The following is a 24201-nucleotide window of genomic DNA, read 5'->3' on the forward strand; positions in this document are numbered from 1 at the left end:
TCAGGGATATTGGTTGGTAGTTTTCTGTTTTTGTTGTGTCGTCTGATTTTAGTATCAGGGTGATACTGGATTCATAGAAGGTGTTATGGAGTGACTGCACCTCCTCAAATTTTTTGTAATAGTTTCAGTAAGATTGGTAGTAGCTTGTCTTTATATGTCTGGTAAAATTTGAATGTGAATGCATCTGGTCCTGAGCTGCTTTTTTTTTTTTTTTTTTTTTTTCCCCAGTAGATTTTTTATTACTGGTTTAATTTCATTACTTATTATTGGTCTGCTTGGGATTTCTTTTTCCTTCTGTTTCAATCTTGGGAGTTTGTATGTTTTCAGGAATTTATCCATTTCCTCTAGGTTTTCTAGTTTGTGTACGTGAAGGAGTTCATAGGACTCTCTTATGATTATTTGTATTTCTGTGGTATTGGTTGTAATATCACCTTTATCATTTCTGATTATGCTTATTTGAATCTTCTCTTTCATTTTCTTGGTTAGTCTAGCTAATGGTCTGCCAATTGGTTTATCCTTTTGAAGAACTGACTTTTCAGTTTGTTGATTCTTTTCTTTTTTGAGATGGAGTCTTGCTTTGTTGCCCAGGCTAGAATACAGTGGCATGATCTTGGCTCACTGCAACCTCTGCCCCCTGGGTTGAAGTAATTCTTCGGCCTCAGCCTCCCAAGTACCTGGGACTACAGGCATGCACCACCATGCCCCACTGATTTTTGTATTTTTAGTGGAGATGGCGTTTCATCATGTTGGCCAGGCTGGCCTCAAACTCCTAACATCAGGTGATCCACCCGCTTGGGCCACCCAAAGTGCTGGGATTACAGGCAGGAGCCGCTGTGCCCGGCCAGTTTGTTGATTTCTTGCCTTTTTTTTTTTTTTTTTTTAATCTCATTTAGTTTTGCTCTGATCTTTGTTAGTTCTTTTCTTCTGCTAGCTTTGGGTTGGTTTGTTCTTGTTTTTCTAGTTCCTTGAGTTGTGATGTTAGGTTGTTAATTTGAGGTCTTTCTGTCTTTTTGATGTAGGTGTTTAATGCTATAAACTTTCCTCTTAGCACTGCTTTTGCTGTGTACCAGAGGTTTTAGTATGTTGTGTCTTTGTTTTCATTCATTTAAAAGAATTTTTTTATTTCTGCCTTAATTTCATTGTTTACCCAAGAGTTGCTCAGGAGCAAGTTGTTTAGGTTCCATGTACTGGTATAGTTTTGAGAGTTCTTCTTGGAATTGATTTCTAATTTCATCCCACTCTGATATGAGAAGATACTCGATATGATTTTTATTTGATTTTATTGAGACTTGCTTTATGGCTGAGTATATGGTTGATTCTGGAGAATGTTCCACGCACAAATGAAAAGAGTGTTTATTCTGTGGTTGTTTGGTAGAATGTTCTGTAAATGTCTTAGGTCCATTTGGTCTGTAACCCAGTTTAAGTCCCGAGTTTTTTTGTTGATTTTCTGCCTCGATGATCTGTCTAGTGATGTCAGTGGAGGTGTTGAAGTCTCTTACTATAATTGTGTTAATATCAGTCTATTCTTTTAGGTCTAGTAGGATTTGTTTGATAAATCTGGGTGCCCCAGTATTGGTTGCATATATATTTAGAATAGTTAAATCTTCTCGTTATATTGAATCCTTTATCATTATAGGTAAAATGTCCTTCTTTGTCTTTTTTTACTGTTAGTTGGTTTGAAGTCTGTTTTACTTGATATGAGAATAGTGACTTGTGCTCACTTTTATTTTCCATTCTCGTTTTATGTCTTTTTTCTCCCTTTTACTTTGAGTCTAAAGGTATCTTTAGCCAGTAGGTGGGTCACTTGTAGGCAGCAGATGGTTAGGTCTTGTATTTAAAAAAAAAAACTAGTTTGCTACTCCGTATCTTTTAAGTGGGGCATTTAGGTCATTTACATTTAGGTTAGTATTGATATGTGAGGTTTTATTCCTGTCATAGTGTTGTTAGCTAGTTGTTTTGGAGTTTCAATTGTGTAATTGTTTTATAAGATCTGTGAACTTTGCACTTATGTGTTCTTTTATGATGGTGAGTATTATCCTTTCATTTCCATGTTTAGAATTCTCTTCAGCATTTCTTGTAGGATAGGTCTTGTGGTGACAGATGCCCTTAGTATTTGCTTGTCTAGAAAATATTTTATTTCTTCTTCATTGATGAAGCTTAGTTTGGCAGGATGTGAAATTCTTGGCTGGCATTTTTTTTTTCTTTAAGGATGCTAAAAATAGACCCCAATCTCTTCTGGTTTGTAGGGTTTCTGCTGAGAAGTTTGCTCTTAGTCAGATGGGTTTTCCTTTGTAGGTGATTTGACCTTTCTCTCTAGTTGCCTTTAACATTTTTTCTTTAGTGTTGACCTTGGATAGTCTGATGACTATATGCCTTGGTGAAGTTCATCTTGCATAGTATCTTGCAGGTGTTCTCTGAATGTCTTGTATCTGGATGTTCACCTCTCTAGAAAGATTAGGGATTTTCCTGAATTATTCCCTCAAATATATTTTCCAGGTTGCTTACTTTTTCTTCTTCCTTCTCAGAAATGCCTATAGGCCATAGGTTTGGTTGCTTTACACAATCCTGTATGTCTGAAGTGCTTTGTTCATTTTCAAAAATTCTTTTTTCTTTATTTTTGTTTGGGTTAATTTGAAAGGTTGGTCTTCAAGCTATTTTTTAAAAAAATTATTAGTTGGTGATATGAATTGGAGGTCTTTAAGCTCTGAAATTCTTTCTTCTGCCTATCCAGTCTATTGTTCCAATCAACAGTATTTTGAAATTTCTTAAGTGAATTTTTCATTTCCAGAAGTTCTGGGGTTTTTTGTTTTTGTTTTGTTTTGTTTTGTTTTTGTTTTTTAAAGGATATTAGTCTCTTCCTTCATTTCTTGGATTACTTTCATGGTTTCATTGTGTTGGTTTTTCAACCTTCTCTTGGATCTCATTGAGCTTGCTTGCAGCCCATACTCTGAATTATTTATCTGCCATTTCTGAGTTTTTATTTGGTTAGGGTCTGTTGCTAGAGAGCTAGTGTGACCCTTTGGTGATGTCACAACATTTAGATTTTTCATGGTGCCAGAATTTTTATGTTGGTTTCTTCTCATCTAGAGAGGCTACTAGTTTTTGTTTTTGAATTTATTTTCATTGAGATTGGTTTTCCCCCCTGCACCCCCCGCCCCGTTTCGACCTCTTCTAAGGGTGTAACTATAGAGTAAGTATGTTGGATAGGGTCTTTTGGGTTCGCTTCTATAGCCCTGCGCAATTCTGTCCACAGGTTTTATATTGGACTGTGCAGTTTGACTTGGAAGCCAGTAGGTGGCACTTATGGGTAAGAGCCCATTGCCGCACAAGCAGGTGGGTATGTACTTGACTTTTATTTACTGTGACGTGCCCTCTGTGTTTCAGGTGATGAGTTGGACAGAGGAGTGCCTGGTGCCTTGAGGTTCCTGTTCAGGTTTGGGAGGGGGGACATAGCTGGGCAGAACTGGATTCCCTAGCTTGCCCATGAGTATCCCAGTGATGAGCTCAAGCACCAACCCTGGTAGGGGTGACTAGGGGGAGCTCCTGGTGAGATGTGCCAAGGTCTCTGCAGGAGTTGAGAGGGCTGCACTGGCTTGGTGGATACCATTTCGACTCTAGATTACAAACATGGTGGCTTCCAGAGCATATCAGTTGGCCTATCCACACTCATTCCTTTTCTCCCCTAAGGGGAAATTTTAATGTTGATGGAAAAACTTGAAGGACATATTTTTATTCATTTTTGAAATTTTATTTTATTTTTAAATGTGGGCTAGCTTTTATCTCTTTGTGCAGGAACATAGCATGTTGTGTTGGATTTATTGGGGAAGTTAAATTTGAATTGGCTCTGCTATCTATGATTTGATTGAGAGAAAAAGTATAAACAAAGATAACTGTAAGCTTTACACTCGCAAATAGTTCTACCTAGTGATTAAAATTAGAGCAGTATTCAAGGGAAAATAAAAAGATAAGTAACTCAATTAAATATGGGAAAATAATCTGAACAGACATTACTCCAAAGAAGATATACAGTTGGCCATTAAGTGCCTAAAAAGATTCTCAACGTTATTAGTCAATAAGCAAATGCACACCAAAAACTACAATGAGATACCACCATATCTCATGGACAAAAACAAATACTGGCCAAACTGTTGAGAAATTGGGACTCCAGTGCATTATTGGTGGGAATATAAAATCATATAGCCGGCTGGGCATGGTGGCTCATGCTGGTAATCCAAGCACTCTGGGAAGCTGGGGTGGGAGGATTGCTTGAGCCTAGGAGTTCAAGGCCAGCCTGGGTAAGATGGCAAGGCACCATTTCTACAAAAAAAAAAAAAAAAAGAAAAATCACACAACCACTTTGGAAAACAGTCTAGTAGTTCTTCAAAATGTCAAACATAGAGTTACCACATAATGTAGCAATTCCACATACCATATATTTAGCATTCCATAGCAATGCTAGATGTATAATTAAGAGAAATGAAAATACATGTCCACACAATAACTTGTTTTGTTTTTTTTTTTTTTTGTGAGATGGAGTCTCACTCTGTCACCCAGGCTAGAGTGCAATGGCACGATTTCGGCTCACTGCAATCTCCGTCTCCCGGGTTCAAGCAATTCTCCTGCCTCAGCCTCCCAAGTAGCTGGGATTACAGGTGCACACCACCATGCCCGGCTAATTTTTGTATTTTTAGTAGAGATGGAGTTTTGCCATGTTGGCCAGGCAGGTCTTGAACTCCTGACCTCAAGTGATCTGCCCGCCTCGGCCTCCCAAAGTCCTGCTGGGATTACAGGAGTGAGCCACCGTGCCTGACCAAGAACTTGTACATGAATGTTCATAACAGCATTATTCATTATGGCCACAAATAATTAATATATTATCAACAAATGATTAACAAAATGTGATATATCTATGCAATGGGATAATATTAGGCAATGAAAAGGAGTGAAGTACTGTCGCATACTACCACATGAATGAATCTTGAAAACATGCTAACTGAAAAAGCCAAGCATAAAGACCACACGTTTTATGAATCCATTGATATGAAATGTCCAGAATAGGCAAATCTGTAGACAGAGAAAGTAGATTAGTGGTTGTTTAGGACTAGAGGAGGTGGAATGGAGAATGAGGAGTGACTGCTAATAGATGGATACATTTGGGTGACAAAATGTTATAAAATTAGATTGTGGTGATAGTCTCTGAATATACTAAAAACCATTGATTATAAACATTAATTGGGTGAATTCTATGATCTGTGAATTATGTCTCAATAAAGCTGTTTAAAAACTTAAAAGTTAGAGCCGTTAAAACAAGACAAAATAAGGGCATATATTCCAATGTACTAATAGGTGTAATTGAAGTTCAGTGTGTTACTTTTCGTAGCCTCCAGTATAAAGATTTAGCATGGCTCTTTGGCAAAGGTACATGCATATCAGTACAGTGTTCAGATATTAAAAGCCTTTATTGAAGGAAATAAGAGAAGACCTGAATAAATGTGTAAAGATGTGAAGATGCAATATTATAAAGACAACAATTCTCTGTAGATTTCCTAATAACGTAATGAATTCTCAGTCAAAACTCCAGCAAGACTTGCTTGTAATGTTATAATGACTAACTCTGAAATTCATAAACAAGAATGTAGGTGTGATAATAGCAATCCAACAAAAAGAGTATTTAATAAAGTAGAGAACTTGCCCCAATTGGCTTACAGGTCTCAGAAAGCCATGATAATAAAAATGGTGTGACTAGTGCAGAGAGAGGCAAATATGTGATGGAACAAAAGAATGCCCAGAAACAGAGCTGCGCACATATGGAAAACTGCTGTGTGTAAGAGACAGCAGAAGAATCCAGTATGTCAAAGTATCATAATTATGGAATCAACACATGTCAATGAGGAAATCAAGCAAGATGGTAAAACTGGTAACAGCATTTGGAGAACTGAGGAAAGAATAAGTGCTGAAATAAGGTTTGTTATGTACTAAACTGGTTAACCTCCAGCAAAGTAATAAAACTATAATCTTACCACACAGAAATTATTTGCATATCTACCAGATTAAAAAATCTACAAGTTAACATAATTTTACAGAGTGTAGGTTTTAATAGTAAATAGCAAGCCAAACAAAATATATACCCCCTAGGGAATTAAATGTTCCTTGGGTGGGCCTGTTGGACAGTGCTCCAAGATGACCTTGAGAGGACACGCAGTCTTCCTTTTGCCTAGTTTCCAAGCTGTTATAACAAGTAGATGAGTTATTTCTTGCTTATCCATGCAGGAAAGAATTAAATGTAGCTCAGACTGTACACAAAATGGATTCTAGATTATACTTGTGTGTTTGCAGTATTATTTTCTCTACTTTATGTATTTGAAGCATTTCCTATTAACAAAATGAGAAAATGCGTTCTTAAAACACTAGACAGTACTTTCAATAAATGAGTTAGGTCTATATCTAAAAAAATCCTGTTTAATAAAAAATTAGTTTGTGGCATGATATGCTTATTGTGATATTAACATAAATCTAGAAATACTATAGAATTTCTGTGACTTCATGTACATGTGTATACAAACATAAAGGACTAGAAGAATCTAAACCTTTATACCTTAGAAAAGAGGAATAAAATGTAACATTATTTTATTAATAATTATTATATTCTGGTAAATTCAAGTCTGTTGTGTCAGGTAAAGATACAATAATTTTAGCTTTTGTTAACGGATTAATTTAGGCACAGTAATATTTTAGCTAGTTGGTTTGAGCACTGAGTGATTCCTGAACTGAGTATCATTAGAACACAAGCAGTTCAGTGTTCTTCCTAAGAAGTGGGAAGTATTTAAAGAAGCAAGACAAATAAAATATTTCACTGGAACAAGTGGGAGGTTCCTAGTTAGAGGTGAGTTGGTGGTGTCTGATTGGCTTAGCTTAAGTTTCGTTTTCAATGTTTACATTGAGTTGAGTTTCCATTTGCTTGTATAGGAACCATCTTTGCTGAATGGCCTCCCAATTCATTATTACTATTTTTATTTTTTGAGATAGAGTTTCATTCTTGTCACCCAGGCTGGAGTGCAGTAGCACAATCTTGGCTCACTGCATCCTCTGCCTCTCAGGTTCAAGTGATTCTCCTGTCTCAGCCTCCCGAGTAGCTGGGATTACAGGCACCCGCCACCATGCCTGGCTAAGTTTTGTATTTTTATTAGAGATAGGGTTTCACCATGTTGGCCAGGCTGTTCTCAAACTCCTGACCTTAAGTAATCTGCCTGCCTCAACCTCTCAAAGTGCTGCGATTATAGGCGTGGGCCACCGTTCCCAGTCCCAATTATTTTAGCACTTTGAAACATATAATATTTACCTGGCACAACAAATTTATGTTTATATCTAGTGTGTTATGGCATATCAAATCATTGTGGTAAAAGATGTGGTTTTTTTAAAAACAATCTTGGGAAACATGGCAAAAGGTTAGGGAAAAAAATTACACAGCACTATCTTGTACCATCTATTTAAATTATAAACGAATAAACAAATTACATATTGAAAAGTAAAACACAGGTAAAAGTATGTTATATAATCTTTGTAGAGGGAAGGTTTTTCTAAGTATGCCCTCAAAATCAGAGATGTTAAAGAAAAGAGTGACAGTTATGACTAAGCAAAAATTTCAATATTGGGGAGACTTTTATTAAAGCTAAAGGCAAATGTGAAAAGGGGATATTTTAACAGTACAGTTCAGAGACTGTGTGTTTCTAGTCCTTGAAAATGAGCCTGTAAGTGAACAAATGGGCAAGCACTCTTGCCAAATGGATAGATAGCCTTTTCAGTCAGTCACTTCCTCTTTCCCTGCTTGTAAACGGAGCTGATGGTCACTGCCCAGAGTATTATTTATGGAAGTGGTACCTGTATTCTCATAATAACAAGTTTTTGTGATGGAAATAACTTGTCTTCTAGTGACATTTCCCCTTACCTGTGGAGTTTTCTTCCCTCCCACCACCCACACCTAACCAGCCTTATAAGAATAACTTCAATCTTCCCCTACATGATGTGTAAAATTTAGGGAACTTGATATGTCCAAGATAAAAATGAATGTCTAGTCTAAAATATTAGAGTACATTGGAAAGTCTGAACTTCCAAATGGGGGGTGGGGGGAACTCCACTTAATTGAGGGCACTGTACTTATTTATTTATTTATTTATTTATTTATTTATTTATTTATTTATTTTTGAGATGGAGTTTCACTCTTGTCGCCCAGGCTGGAGTACAATGGTGTGATCTTGGCTCACCGCAACCTCCGCCTCCTAGGTTCAAGCGATTCTCCTGTCTCAGCCTCCCGAGTAGCTGAGATTACAGGCATGCGCCACCAGACCTGGCTAATTTTTGTATGTTTAGTGGAGACAGAGTTTCACCATGTTGGTCAGGCTGGTCTCGAACTCCTGACCTCAGGTGATACACCCGCCTTGGCCTCCCAAAATGATGAGATTACAGGTGTGAGCCATTGCACCCATTGTACATCTTAGAATTGAAAACAAAACAACACACACACACACACACACACACACACAACTTCTCTTTTTTAATGACTCTGCCTTTTTTTTAAATGACTCTGGCTCTTCTCTGTGAGATGTGTACTGTTAAGGTGAGTGGAACTGGAAGGAGATTGGCAATTCTATTGTAATACAGGGCAGGACTTACTCTTAAATTCTTTCTGGAAGTTTCCTTCTCTGAGTGGTCCTGCCCCCATGGTGTGTTTGTGAGATATCTTTGGGTCAATAAACTGGCCTAAGATTCTGCAAGGCAGATTGGTCTTCACCTTCTTTATGTTACTTCAGCTTTCTGTGGTATGTATTTAATGGGAAATTAGACAGTTTATTAAAAATAAAGTACCTTACAAAATAAGCACCCTTGCCTTCAGGAATGTATTTTTAGGAAATAATTAGGCAAGTGAGTAAAGGGGCTTATTACAGTAGTTTGTAATGCCAAAACTTTGGGAGTAACCTACATGCCTGAAAATGAGATACAGGTAACAAATTATCGTATTTCCAGTCAGCAGAATGTTGCAGATGCTATGATAAAGCAACTCTGGATTTATTGAGAAGAAAAAATTCAGAATAATTCCTGTATGTAATCCATGATAACTGTATATGATAACCCATTGTAATACATAGCTTTAATAAAGTTTTATTAAAATATGTATAGATTTACTTGGGAAAAAAACCTGGAAGGACATATATAAGATACAGTCCTATCTTTGGGTGGAGAACTATGGAGTAAGTTCAGTTAACTTATTTTTTGTGTACTAGAATGAAAAAATAAGGTTATTAGGGCTGTATTTCAGGAATGTTTGACACATACAGTAGATTTTTGTTACTTGATTTTTAAAATTGATGAATATATAAAAATAATTGGAAGACTTGTGTAATTGCACTGATGTAGATTTTTCTCACAGGACAAAGAAATAAAAAACCTCACTCTGCCTTTTTAATTAACAGATCTTCTCACTCAGATATGGCAACAAGCAGCCTTCACTTTGCATCATGTGATACACAACAGGCACCCAGACAACGCGGAGCATCTACTGTGAACAGGTCAGGAAGGGTCGTGGGCATTCCTGGGGGAAGAGGGGGGAACAGTCCAACCCTTGAAGGAATAGAATACTGATATTTGCATAGTGCATTGTGTTTGACAAACCTGTGAGGTCAGGAGACGCCTAGGCAAGTAGAGTGCCCATTTTATAAATCAGGGAAGGAGAAACGGTGGCTGCTCAGGGACTCAGTGAATAGGTGACACTGTTACATGAAAGCAAAACAAAATTCAACTTTGGGGCACAACTCCGTTTCCAGTCTTTTTTGTCTTTAAATATTTTTGGCAGTTATTTTTATTATAAAATAGTAAATCACACTGCCAGACATTGGGGAAAATGGAGGAAAGGACAAACATCAACCATAATGGTGGCCACTTGAACACAGAATTTTGGTGTATTTCCTTCCAGTCTTTTTCCTAGGCATGTGCTTCTTGATACAGTTGTAACCATAATAGACTTTTCATCAAATATTGTATTATGATTGTTTCTTTCTTACACTTTTTGCATAATCTTGGTTTAAAAATACATTTTAAGAAGTGTTCATTGTAGAAAATTCAGAGCTATAGAAAGCACAAAGAGAATGAAATATGTATTACTATAATCCTAATTATTTTTGTGTGCATTCTTTTTCTCTTCATATGTAGAGATATTAAATTTTTTTCTTAATTGGGATCATATTAAATATACTGTTCAGTAATCTACTTTTTAAAACTTAATATATCACGATATTTTCCTCTTCCATTAGATATTTTTATGTGATATCATACTTGGTTAATTTTTGTTCCTTTCCAGATCATTTAGAATTAACAGATTCTCTCTTTGAACATGAAGGTTGTTTTTTGTGAGTTATTATGGCAGCTCTGTTAAAGCTGTTTTAGTACATGAGAAAGCACTTTTCATCCATCCTTAGAGGTTTATTAAACTTTTAAGATTATACAGCAGATCCTTAGCAGTTTGGATTTTGCATTTGAAATTTCAGCTCTGCATGTGTTCTTTATACTCATGGGTTTGGTAGTTTGTCTTAGGATTCTACTCATGGAATATACAGAAGAGGTTGCAGAATGGAGATGAAGTTGAAAATAACTTCTAAGTATCTTAAGGCATTTGTTTTCCATATCCTTTTTTACTGTGTATGTCCCTGCTCATGGAATTTTGTGTTTTCTTCAAAAAGTGCTCTTCCTTCATAGTTATCCTCTAACTCATCCCATGGTTTCCTAAGTAATGACTTTATAGTGCTGAGTTTGAAAGCTATAATAAAATAAAAATTACTGAAAGCGATAATAAATAAGGGCATGATATGCATAGTCAGCAACAAGCTGCATCTGTAGACTGGAAGTCTTTAGCATGCACGTAGTCGTTGAAGTGATAAACCACACCTGTATTTCCCAGAGAGCCATACCGAAAGAGAAGAGAATGGAGGAAGGAACCTTTGGGAACACAGAACATTGAAGGATGGCTGAGACAATGACGGTTCAAACAAGAGCTACATAGATGTGTGAGAGAGGAAGACTCTATGAGTTGGTGGCCACAGGACAGGCAAGGGACTTGGGGGAGGGGCAAATTCTGGAATGCAGTCAGCAGAGCCAGGTGTGGCAAAGAGGTCTTCATGGATACGGGTGAAAAAGTATCCTTTGCATTTCATAGTTAGGTCATTGGACACCTTTAGCTCGTAAGATTTCAGGGAAGTTGAGGCAGGAGTCAGGCTGCAGGGCTAAAGATCAATGGGAGGTGGGGAAGTAGGGAGAGTGAGCATCAGTTCTTTTTTGAAGCTCTTGCCTATGAAAAGAAGGAGTGGGAGAAGGGTGCGTTAGGAGAGAAAGCAAGATTGAGGGAGTTACCTTTCTTGCTGGTTTTACTTTAAATAGAAATGAATGAGGTTTGTGTATATTTCTGAGTTGGGAAGGAGTTAGAGAGGAAGAGGTTAAAGCTACATAAAAGGAAGTGGAGGTCAAATATAAGAAATAATTGAGAAGTGTTTTCATGATAGCACAGGGTGGGCATCCCTAATCCAAAGATCCAAAATACTCCAGTGAACATTTCTTTTTTTTTTTTTTTTTTTGAGTGTCACGTGGGTGCTCAAAAAGTTTCAGATTTTGGAGCATTTCAGTTTTGGATTTTCACATTAGGGATGCTCAACCTGTATTCACATTTGCAGTTTTCATAGTCTTTTTCTTTTTTTCTTTTCTTTTTTTTTTTTTTTTTGAGACGGAGTCTCGCTCTGTCGCCCAGGCTGGAGTGCAGTGGCGCTATCTCGGCTCACTGCAAGCTCCGCCTCCCGGGTTTACGCCATTCTCCTGCCTCAGCCTCCCGAGTAGCTGGGACTACAGGCGCCCGCCACTTCGCCCGGCTAATTTTTTTGTATTTTTAGTAGAGACGGGGTTTCATTGTGTTAGCCAGGATGGTCTCGATCTCCTGACCTCGTGATCCGCCCGTCTCGGCCTCCCAAAGTGCTGGGATTACAGGCTTGAGCCACCGCGCCCGGCCATCTTTTTCTTTTTAAAAACTAAATAATAGACTTTCTCACTCTGCCTTTTGATTAATAGGTCTTCTAATGCATGTATCAAAGCAAGCCCTCATAAATGTAATGTGGAGCAGCCTAAAAGGACACTTGCAAAGTGGAGGAAGCTTGGATGTAGACAAGAAATGTGGCTCTTATGGAGTTAGTCTGAACAGAAAATGATAATGCCATACCTCATATGTTACTCCTTCTGGTACTCCTCACTCCACAAATAGCTATTTGCTTCTTAACACAAAGTTGTGAGGCAGCCAAGGAGGGAGTTTGAGTCACCATTTAACAAGTGAGACACCCTGGGTGTCAAGTGACATAGCCAAGTGCCACGGCCAGGCAGTGGTGGCATTACATCTTGATGCTCCACCTTCTCATTTCTGGGCCGGTGCACGTTTAAGAACCTCATTTGCCTCCTTGCTTATAATCCCTTTCACTTGTTTAGTCTTACAAAGTGTTTTGAAAACCATGGTTTCTTTTGATTCTCCCTCCAACCTTGAAAGAGCCAAGAGAGAATCTTCCCACAAATGGATCCTCATATCCAGAGAAGTACATGATCAGCTAAAATGCCTTGTCACTCTGAAATTCTTGGAGTTAGAATTTCCTGCCAGTGTCCTTTCAGGTCACCAAAGTGACAAACTTTAAGACATTTGACAGTTTTGTGTTCATCACTTCAAATCTGTTTAGAAACTAGTTGTTGAAACAACTGTGTTAAGGTCACTTTGGAAAAGTGAGGAAAGACTCGGCACACTGGCCAGAGCTTTGTCATCACTTTACTTTCTGCTCTTACCACATCTCTTCATTGGAGGTGGGAGACATATTGTTGGCTCATCAAATATGTATTTTTCCATAGGAAACAGACTGAACACAAGGTTGCTCAATTTACAGTCTCTAAGTTAAAGTGTGTCTTTTTTATTTACTTGAGAAAGTCATCAAAACAGAACAGGGGTCTACGGCCTCAGAATTAAAGGAACGGAGAGAAAACCTTTCATAGACTTCTTTATACTTCACTTACCAAGCCTAGATATGTCAGCCCAGTGTGGATACAGAGTGTTGGTAGCTTTAGTTACCAAATCAAGGTTGGCGTTGGGATATCCCAGAATTACATAGGGAGTTCTGGCTGCTCAGGAGACTGAGTTCCAGAGACTGGTTTAGTGGGATGAGGTGTTCACATGGCTCAATCATGAAGGTTATGGCAAAATGTTGGCCAAGGGCTTATAAGAGAAGAGGGTGACTCTCCCTTGGATTGGTTAGTAAAGAATTCAGGATAGAGGGAGTTGTTTAATGAGTATGGAGTTTCAGTTTTGTAAGATGAAAAAGTTCTAAAGATTGAAGTGATGAACCACACCTGTTTGGTTCACACAGTGTGAATATACTTAACACCACTGAGCTGTGTGCTTTAAAATGGTTAAGATGATAATTAATTTTATGCTGTATATATTTTACCACTATTAAAAAAAAGAATGCAGGACAGATTGCCCAGCTGTTATTACATAGAGTTAAGTCTAGCTTTTACCTCCTTTGTGTTAGAAGAGTGCCAGGTGTATTTTCCATGCCATTACCACATGTGTACCATTCCCTCTCGGAACAATCCCTTTTAGTTTAACAACTGCAACAACAAAAACCCTTGACTGAGCTTGAGAAAGCCGAGGCAAGTTTTTGGGAATACATCCCACCTTCTCACTGTACTTATGTTACCCTGTCTTGCTTCTTCCTAATTCATTTAGCCTTCGTCTAATGATCTGGCTTAGTTGCTTAACCAGAGTAGTCACCAGTGTTTGCCGAGAAGTCATTTCAAAATAAATTATTTTTGTTAGAGACATATTGGGCAATGTAAAAGTATTACCATATGTAACAATGCAATACTAAAAAGCAGCTTATTATAATTGTGCTTATTAACAAAAAAAATCAGGATAAGAAGGAGGGGCATTAAGGTATAATAATTTAAATGAATTTATATATCATGCTTTGGTTATATAGACTAAGTGCTTTTTTTAAAAAAAGAACAAAACCCAACTCTTTCTGTTAATTAACAGATCTGCTAAAGTAGACATAACTTGAAGCACTGTGGCACCACAGGGGTGCCTCTGGGTCAGAACTCTGCTATTCTGGGGCCTAGACGCAGAGACCCCTGGCACCCAAGGCCTCAGTTCTGATGCCATTCTCTGACAAAAGAAGGCTCCTGGCTGATTCCAGCACCAGGGCCGGGAAAGTACGAGATGAACCTAGAAGATCTTGTGCCAGAAAGTAAAGAATTGCTGGAAAAAAGGACAGGGCTTGTCGAAAGAACACGGGAGCAACATAAAGGAGCTTCCAATTGCCAAATCTGGGACAATTTGAGAAAGAAAATAAATAATGACTGTAATGAGTTATATAGTCCACAGAATGAATTAATAGCGATGTGTTTATAGTATATAAATAATTGGGTAAACATGTCAGTGGTAGGAGGGAGAGCTCTTCCCTATTCATTCTGACTGATGTGGAAGAAATGACGGGAACAGAAAATTGCTGTTTGACAAACCACAATGGTAATGGGTACAGACAAGAACACTCAGTGGACACTAAAGTTAGGGGGCATTGTGTGTTGTGAAATGGGGTATCTGCAGAGTGTTGAGAACCTCCCCTGAAAATGCTTAGTGACTCCCAAGGGAACCGTAGTAACCTCACATTAGAGACCACCCTAGCTATGCGGTCGTCACCAGAAACAAGCTGTGCATGCAGCTCATAGCCCTGATACCATGCACTGAGAACACGGCATCACTGCTGTGGTTTTCTTGCCCATAATGTCTCTTGTCCAAGTACTAACCAGACGCGACCCTGCTTAGCTTCCAAAATCAGACAAGATCGGGTGTGTTCAGGGTGATATGGCCGTAGACTCTTGCCCAAAATGTGTAGCCTGAATCTGATCATGAGGAAACATCAGACAGACTGAAGGACAATGCTACAAAATCATTGCCAGCACCCTTCAAAAGTGTTATGTAAGATGTTATCTAGGGGAACTGGGTATACAAACTCTGTCCTATTTTTCCAACTTTTTGGAAGCCTGAAATTATTTGGAAATGAAAAGAAAAAAAAAAACCTCTGCTTCCCCATTTGAGTCTGAAGGATGAGCACACTATTCACACGAGGAGAGAGCAGGCACTTTTATTCTTTCATAGATGATAATATTTACATCATTCCTTTTAGTGCATTACGTAGTTGCATTTTTACCTTTTACATATGCATTTTTATCTTTTCTGATGCTCATAACAGCAATGTTAATAATACCTATTGGGTGGATATTGTCGTGTCCTCATCCTTTTCATAGCGGAGGAAACAAAGACTTGGAGAGGTTAAGGACTTTCTTGGAAGTCTTGCCATCTAACACAGCCCACTGTAGATTATGAGCTTATGGGGTCCCTCCTCTCCCTTGGATAACTAATGAGAAATGGTAACAGGAGTTTCTGTAGTCTGGCTGTCCAGTCACAGTTGCTTCTGAGCCTCTGAACACCACACAGCTGAATTGTAGTAATGCCTGAGACTTCTTGCCCTGGAGCTCTTGAGGGCAGGGAGATCTGGAGTCCACAGGTACAGGGGACTTGGATTTGGATTTGCTTGCAAAAGAACCCTGGATACTTCCACACAAATTAGTAAAAGCCTCTGAAGAGTAAACTTGTCTGCCCATCATTCTGTGCATACAGATTCTAAGTGTTTAGTTCTATCTTTGGAAAAAAGGTTCCTTTTTGGCCTAAGTTGAAATACTGATGCAAGAGTCAGGCCTGTGGAGATCAAATTCACAGCTTCGTTATTCACAAAGACTATGTTGGAGGTTGTATTACAGCTTAGATGCATGGAAAAATGGGCTTCTTTTTGACATAGCTGTGTGTGGAATTTCAGCCCTAAATCACAGGCCTCCCTTGTGAGGGTCGTGGTTGGGCGGTGGGGGGCAGTAGAGCCTGCCCTACTAGCTCACTGCATTGCTGAGAGAATAGACTTTTCTGCACCCTCTTTCCATGTAAGAAAGGGGCTGGGCCATTTATGCCCCGTGTTTCTTTCCAGCTCACCGATCAGATAATTCATCTGAATAATGAAGAGGGGAGGAGGGAGAGGAAAATCCAGGAGTGTTCATCTAGTGAAGTCCCTGCTCAGGGAAGTCCGAGGCGTTGGAGATAAGGATGTTCCTTTCCTCAGGGTCCAGGGAGGGCACCTCTTAGATGAGGGTCTTGTGACCTGCTTCAGGGGAGAAGTGTGAGGGGATATGATGATTATATATTGGTTTTGTAGACTTTTATTGATTGTAATACAAATAATAAAATCCCTTCTTTACCTTTTAATCAATAGATCTCATGAATCAGATATGTTAATAGTAGAAGGTCATCAGATTATGAGCAAAGTACAGAGAAACTTTGCCAGGTCACCATGTATGTGTGCGTATGTGGTTCTTAGCAGGGGAGGTGGTGCAGGTTGACACTTCTGGAGAACTGTAGTAATGCCTCAATATATATAAATGCTTATACTCTTAATTCCAGGCTTCCTCTATCTTTGCAACTACTTTGTGTAGTAGTAACTGCAGACTTAACGATCCCCATCTTACAGATAAGGAAGCTGAGACTTACAGAGGTAAAGTGAGTTCAAGGTTACAGAACTGGGAAGTGGTGGAGAAAAGACTTTTCCTTTGCTGTTATTTAAAATACTGCTTTTATGTTTCAAAATTTTTATAAATCAGTTTTTCATTTTAAAAGTAATGTGAGCAGAGTTCAGATAATTTGGAAGGAGGAGAAAAAAGTCACCAGTTTTTTCCCTGTCCAACATAAGTGAGTAAAAATTATGATTTCTAGAGGAAAGAGACAAAACCTCCAGATAAGTAATAGAAAATGGCCTTGGGAGGCTGTAGCCCAGTTCTCTAGGATCACAGTTGCAGTGGAACCAATGTATTGTGGGAAATCTTTGACTTCTCTTGAGGCAAAAGGGAGTCAGGAAATGAATAAAAGGATCCAATTCCAGAGCCCAGATGCTCATTTACTATGAAGTTTTTTGTAACCAAGCTTACAAAGTAATTCCTAAAGTAAGAATTGGAATGTAAGTGATAATGATATAGTATAGTTCCAAATTTTTATTAAGTTATGTATTCATTTTTTATATATATATATATTTTAAAATAGACTAAAAATCTCATCCTGCCTTAAATTAACTTATCTTTTAAATTAGAAACATGAGGAGTCGTCACCTCACTGAAGATGTATATTATGAAAGGCGCTCGGGCGTATCTCCAGCAGGGCAGGAGTATGAATATGTGGACTGAGCACCATAGTTTTTGGAGAATTAGACATGGTTATTAACTTGTACCGGGCTTGAAAGTCCACAAAACACACTCATAATAACCATTGCCTTTGCTTCTTCTGCAGACGTTGTGAAATGAGAGCACTTCAAAGATAAGACTAGGGACTCAGGGAAGTTAAGGGGCACTGTGAAGGTCACAAGGCTGGAGAATGGCTTGGCTGACTTCTAATTTCCAGTGCAGGAATCTTTTCATTAATTACATTATGCTGTACTTGAGGGGATGCTATGCTGATGAGCCTCTTGCAGAATACTGGAGTGCTTTTTTTTTTTTTTTTTTTTTTTTTTTGAGACGGAGTCTCGCTGTGTCTCCCAGGCTGGAGTGCAGTGGCGTGATCTCGGCTCACTGCAAGCTCCGCCTCCCGGGTTCATGCCATTCTCCCGCCTCAGCCTCCCGAGTAGCTGAGACTACAGGTGCCCGCCACCACGCCCGGCTAGTTTTTTTTTTTTTGTATTTTTAGTAGAGACGGGGTTTCACCGTGTTAGCCAGGATAGTCTCGATCTCCTGACCTCGTGATCCACCCGCCTCGGCCTCCCAAAGTGCTGGGATTACAGGCTTGAGCCACCGCGCCCGGCCTTTTTTTTTTTTTTTTTGAGACAGAGTCTTACTCTGTCGCCAGACTGGAGTGCAGTGGCACGATCTCAGCTCACTGCAGCCTCTGCAGTGGTTGGGATTACAGGTGTGGGCCATCATACCCAGCTAAGTTTTGTATTTTGAGTGGAGTCAGGGTTTCACCTTGTTGGCCAGGCTGATCTGGAGCTCCTGACCTCATGATCCACCCACCTCAGCCTCCCAAAGTGCTGGGATTACAGGCATGAGCCACTGCACCTGACTATACTGGCCTGTTTTTAAATAGCCTTGCTCATCATTCCAGTCTGGTTGGACAGGTGTGGTGAGCCTATTTCTAGTGCACGTGGTAGGTGTGGGTAGCTACTTTAGGTTCTTAATCTAAGGAGGTAGAATGGTGAGCATCTGTTTTAGGAAGAGGAGAGTAGCCTGAGAGTGGTATCCCAGTGTGTCTGATGTGTGCTAGAGTTTGAGAACCATGGAGTCAAAGCAGTCATAGGAATGCATTCTTGGAGAGTATTTCAGAATTCAGATCTGAAGTGATAAGAGTCTCAGTTAATGTGATGGCAGTGGAAATGAAGAAGAACGTGTGTGTCTGAGAGATAACTTGACAGAAGTCTTGACCATGGGGAAAGTTGCTGTCCTGGTCATTCCTTACAGAACACATGGTAGCCCTAGTGTTCTGCAGAGGAGTGTTAATTCCAGGTGAACATCATCGTAAACCACTCGGAAGAGCTGAGTATACCGTGTTCAGAGGTGCTGAGCTCCCACTTGTGTATCTAAGTGGGGGTGTGTATAGTGTATCCTCCCAGGTGACAGTGTGGCCAGCTGAGATGCAGAGGTGGATGTTTGGCAAGAGGACTAGTATCTGTTCACAGTCTGTTTCCTGGTGATGAAGGATGAGCTGTAACCTTAGAGAGAATTGGTGGGAGGTAAAATGGGAACAGCTAATATTTGAAGGGAAGGGATGCTGAGAAAAGAGTGAGGATTTCTGAGCCAGTGTATTTCCTTTTGTTCAAAGAATAAGATTCACCCTCTCCGCCACTATGGTTTCTGGCTTTTGCCTGTTTTCTGTCCTCATTTTCTTTCATTCTCTGCCTTGCTCATCACGTTCCCAGTTTAGAATGCCCCCTCTGCCCTCAACCTAGATATTCCCATGGCTGGCTCCATTATACAGCGATTGGATGTCACCTTTTTGGAGAGCTTTTCCTGACCATCCTCATTAATGTTGGGCCTTCTCCCCACCCCTGCCTCCCCCAAAACCTAAGTTCTGTTCCAAACCACTTATCCCAATCAGGGATGACCCTGGTCAGTTCTTGGTCTGCTTGTGCAAATCTGCCCTCCCTTCTCCAGTAGAACGAAAGCTCTTTGAGAGCCTGGGATCCTGTGTCTCTTGTTCATTGCTGTATTGCCAGCACCTAGAAGAGTACCTGGCACATATTAGCATAAATATTAGTTGAAAGGACTCTAGGTAAAGATTTGATGAGGGGGAGCAGAGGTAGGCAATGGGGAAAGATGGGTCTATAGACCCCAGGCAACACCTGATGACTAACCTGTGCTGGACGGTAGAGATGAGACAGGATAAATTCAAGAGACGTTCAGGAGGTAACGCTGACAAAATTTGGTTATGGACTGGTACAGGAGGTATCAGGCAACTTTCTTGTGAAAAATCTTGCTGTGAGAGGTTTGTGAACTCCTAGCATTTTTATTTGATCTCTTCGTTCACTGGAAACTTAAGGGCAAAGCCATTCTTAGCCCTCCGTTAAGAGCTTGTCTTGGTCCTACTCCATCCTAGAGGAGGTGTCTCAAACTCTAGGCATGAAGAAGTCTCCGTTTCTCCTCCGAACAGTTGTATCCACCCATTCACCACGCAGCAGTATTTTTTGAGCATGTAATATGTTCTAGGTATTGTCCAAGGCACTGGTGCACAGGAATGACTAAAACAACCTCCTTGCATTTATGTTCTAGAGAGGGAAGACAGACAAGCATGTCTACAAATGCGACACACACAAAATACTTTTGGATGGTAATAATGGTGGAAGGAAAAACAATGAGACAGGATGGGAGGGGGTCAGCCAGGCTGCTCTGCATTAGCTGAGATCTGAATAACAAGGAGGAGCCATGAGAAGACCTGCAAGGGGAAGGCGTTCTGGCATTGCCCTCAGAACCTACTCCTGCTAGAGGAGTCACTGAAGGGGCACTTTGCTTTCATGTCTTAAAGAATGAAATTAAAGAGGTTGGTGGGATGGAAACTCAACTTCAAATACTTATCAAATTTATGTATTTACTTTTATTTCATTTCATTTATTTATTTAGTTAGTTTTTGAGACAGCGTCTTGCTGTGTTACCCAGCTGGAGTGCAGCGGCATGGTCTCGGCTCACTGCAACCTCTACCTTCCAGGTTCAAGCAGTTCTCCTGCCTCAGCCTCCTGAGTAGCTGGGATTATAGGAGTGCAACACCATGCCCAGCCCAGCTAATTTTTGTATTTTTAGTTGAGATGGGGTTTCACCATGTTGGCCAGGCTGGTCTCAAACTCCTGACCTCAAATGATCCGCCTGCTTTGGCCTCTCAAAGTGCTGGGATTAGAGGTGTGAGCCACCGCACCTGGCCCATTTTATTTATTTACTTTTTTGAGATAGAGTTTCGCTCTCGTTGCCCAGGCTGGAGTGCAATGGTGCAATCTCGGCTCACTGCTCCTCTGACTCCTGGGTTCATGTGATTCTCCTGCCTCAGCCTCCTGAGTAGCTGGGATTACAGGCATATGCCACCACACTCTGCTAGTTTTGTATTTTTAATAGAGATGGGGTTTCACCATGCTGGTCAGGCTGGTCTCAAACTCCTGACCTCAAGTGATTCACCTGCCTCGGCCCCCAAAGTGCTGTAATCAGTCACCATGCCCGGCCCCATTTTATTTTTTTGAGACAAGGTCTCTATCGCTCAGACTAGAGTACAGTGGCATGATCATGGCTCACTACACCACAAACTCCTGAGCTCAAGCGACCCTCCCACCGCAATACCTGTAGCTGGGATTACAGGCACACACCACATGCCTGGCTTTTGAAAAAAACTTTCTTATAGAGACGAGTGCTCACTCTGTGGCCCAGGCTGGTCTTGAACTCCGGGCCTCAAGTATTCCTCCTGTCTCCGTCTCCTGAAGTGCTGGGCATGAGCCAAACATGCCTGCTGGTTTATTTCTTATCAGCATTTTTGTTTACCAAATCATCCTACTGCTCATTTACTTACTGAAATATTGTCCTTTTACAGGTCGTTACACAAAACATTTTAGAGATGGCTTTAAAGAACAAAATTTCAATCATAAGTGATTAATATAATTTTGAAAAAAGGATAAAATCATGACTCATATAGATACAAAAATGAACATGTTAAGGATTTTATTTAATCACTGATTAATTATTAATTATAGATGAGGACATTTGGCAGATGTTATAACAAATTCAAAGGAGAAATCAGAACAAATTTCTGTGAAGCAAAGTATTGTTGAAATTAATGTGCAAATCCAGGAAAACTAACTTATTCCACAGCTGGGGAGGGAAGTTAGTTGAGCCTCTACTGGCCAGGCAAAATTAACACGCCTATAGACAACAGTTATTTTGCACTGCTATTAGTTATCTACAATTTACAGAGTTGTAAGCTCCCTGGGAATCAGAATCTAATTACCTGTAGAGATCTCCTCCGGCGTCTCGGCAGTGCATGGTTTTCCAGTGAAGCACGTTTTTTTCCCCATGTATAACCAGACTAAAATAAAATAGTCTCCCTCTCCTCCATGTACAAAAGTGTGGAATTCCTACCCTTACGGTCTTTGAAGCAGTGGGGAAGGGAACTATCATTTATTTAGCGCCTGCTGTGAGCAGCATTTGTCAGTTTACCTCATCTTCACAGCAGCCCCACAAAGTAGGTGTTGGTCTTCACGTTTTACAGATAAGAAAATTGAGACTCAGGGATCTTATAGACAGTAAGCAGCAAAGTTAGAATTCCAGCCTGTCCTGTCTCCAGAATCCACATACACACACTCCCTGGGGACAACTTGTTGATGGTAAAACTACAGAAATTCTCTGTGTTTTTTTCTTGATCTTTAGTTCATCATCAACCAAGGTGGATCTCAAGAGTGGCCTCGAAGAATGTGCTGTGGCATTGAACTTATTTCTAAGCAACAAATTTACAGATGCCTTAGAATTGCTTCGCCCCTGGTAATTTACTTTGTGTCTTTTGGATAAAATATCTTTCAGATGTTTCTGATGATTCTTTGATGTCATGCTTGTAAATTAATTTATCTGTTCCCATCTGAATATTGATAAGCTAATTTAGTTCAGACCTCCTTACTTTGGTCACTTTTAAAATTCAGTTTAGAAATCTGAGTTTTCAAATATAATCAGTAGAAAATTCCTGATTGTTTTGCATATTTTAATCTCTCTTGTTCAGATATTGTCATCTTATAAGTAGTTTTATAAGGCTTCAATTTTGCTTTCTTCAGTGAAATATTTTTATGTTTGTTCCTTTTAAATATTGAAAAAAATTTCCTTTGAAATGGGGAGGGGAAGAACCAGAATATGCTGATCTCAATGCTAAAAAGAAATTTAAGATAATAAGAATATTACTGGGGTTCTCTATTTGTTCGACAAATAAGTTAAACAATTTAATTTCAATTAATAGTACCTGTTAAGTTTTCAGATGTGGCAATAAAACCTGTACTTGCCTGTTTACTCGGTCTTTATCTTGACAATAGTCTTACACTGTGCCCTCAAACACTTGTTTAGATGAAGCTTAGACCTCATATAATAATTTCCTAGAAGTTTACTTTGGCACAAAAGTGGGCAATCTCATTCCTTACTTTGAGTGGTTACTAAGGTGACTGGATTCTGGTCATCTGAATCTTAGAGATTAATTGACCTGCTGAGGAGCTGCTATGGAAATTCTGTTAAGATTTAGAATAGCTGTAGTCAAGGTGGGTCAGCTGTCATTCCACAGGTTAAGAACAAATGATGAAATCGATGGTGAAGCCCTGTAGTCTAAGTGTTGTCTTCAATATTTGCCTCACAATCTCCACCTTGCCTGTCCCATGCTTTTTTCCCTCTGTCCTTCTCAGTCCCTCAGACTTCTCTGTCTTCTGTCTCTACCTCCTTTTGTCTGCTTGTCTTTCCCTCTCTCTTGGTCTCTCCTGTGTCTTTTCTCAGCCTGCTTGCCTGTCTTCTTTGGGTTTTTGAATGTTTTTATTGATGAGCCATAGTTGTACCTATTTTTGGAGTACATGTGATAATTCCTTACCTGTACACAATGTTCAATGATCATCAGGGTAATTGGGTTATCCATCACCTCAAACATTTATCTTTTCTTAGTGTCAGGAACATTTATAATTATTCTCTTCTAGCTGTTTTGAAATAACAATAAATTATTGTTAATTATAATTTATTATGAAATACTAGAAGTTATTTCTTCCATTTAACTGTATTTTTGTACCCATTATCTCCTTTGATTTTTATTCAAACAAGTCTTTCTCTGCCACTGACACACAGCTGATCATGACATGGGATGAAAATAAACGATTTAGTGTTGTATTCAGTCAGGTTCATCTCTGAGTTGTATACATGTTTCACTGTTTAAATGGCTTAGGCCTGTAATCCCAGCACTTTGGGAGGCTGAGGCAGGCGGTTCACCTGAGGTCGGGAGTTCGAGACCAGCCTGACCAACAGGGAGAAACCCTGACTCTACTAAAAATACAAAAAATTAGCTGGGCATGGTGGCACATGCCTGTAATCCCAGCTACTCGAGAGGCTGAGGCAGGAGAACCACTTGAACCCACGAGGCAGAGGTTGCGGTGAGCCAAGATCGTGCCATTGCACTTCAGCCTGGGCAACAAGAGCAAAACTCTGTCTCAAAAATAAATAAATAAATAACTAATACTTTTCCCTCATTTGAAATAATTTTTTTTTTTCTTCTTGAAAGAGCTTTCACTTAAAAATGTGAGGTTTGAAACCACAATTCATGATTAACTTTGAGCTGCTCTGATTCCTTGTGGTTCTTTTGAACAGATAGTGAGTGCCCTCAATGTTCAGGACAAGCTGCAAATTACCAAAGGATGTTTAGACTATTTCCGTGGGGGCAAAAAATAATGTGGCTTGTATTTGTTTCGCATGGCAGCAGGCTGTTATGCATTAATATTTAAATTAAAAACAAAACCATGCATTAGCATTTTAAACCTTATAAATAATTAATACAGCTTAAGAAGTTTTGAG

At 39.5% G+C, this 24201-nt stretch overlaps 1 protein-coding gene across 3 annotated transcripts in view; it reads left to right on the plus strand.

Annotated features, from left to right (window-relative positions):
* Positions 1 to 24201, plus strand: part of TTC39B (tetratricopeptide repeat domain 39B) — a 140909-nt gene that overhangs the window by 72245 nt on the left and 44463 nt on the right. For all 3 annotated transcript variants that reach the window (XR_012424677.1, XM_005581685.5, XM_005581692.5), the window contains 2 exons: positions 9468 to 9563; positions 22048 to 22158. Coding sequence is in view for 2 of the 3 variants with exons in the window: in XM_005581685.5 (XP_005581742.2) it covers positions 9468 to 9563; positions 22048 to 22158 (207 nt within the window). In the remaining variant the exon portion in view is untranslated. The remainder of the gene's footprint in view (positions 1 to 9467; positions 9564 to 22047; positions 22159 to 24201) is intronic.

Source organism: Macaca fascicularis, chromosome 15, assembly GCF_037993035.2.
Source record: "Macaca fascicularis isolate 582-1 chromosome 15, T2T-MFA8v1.1".
In the NCBI taxonomy this organism is placed as follows: Eukaryota; Metazoa; Chordata; class Mammalia; order Primates; family Cercopithecidae; genus Macaca; species Macaca fascicularis.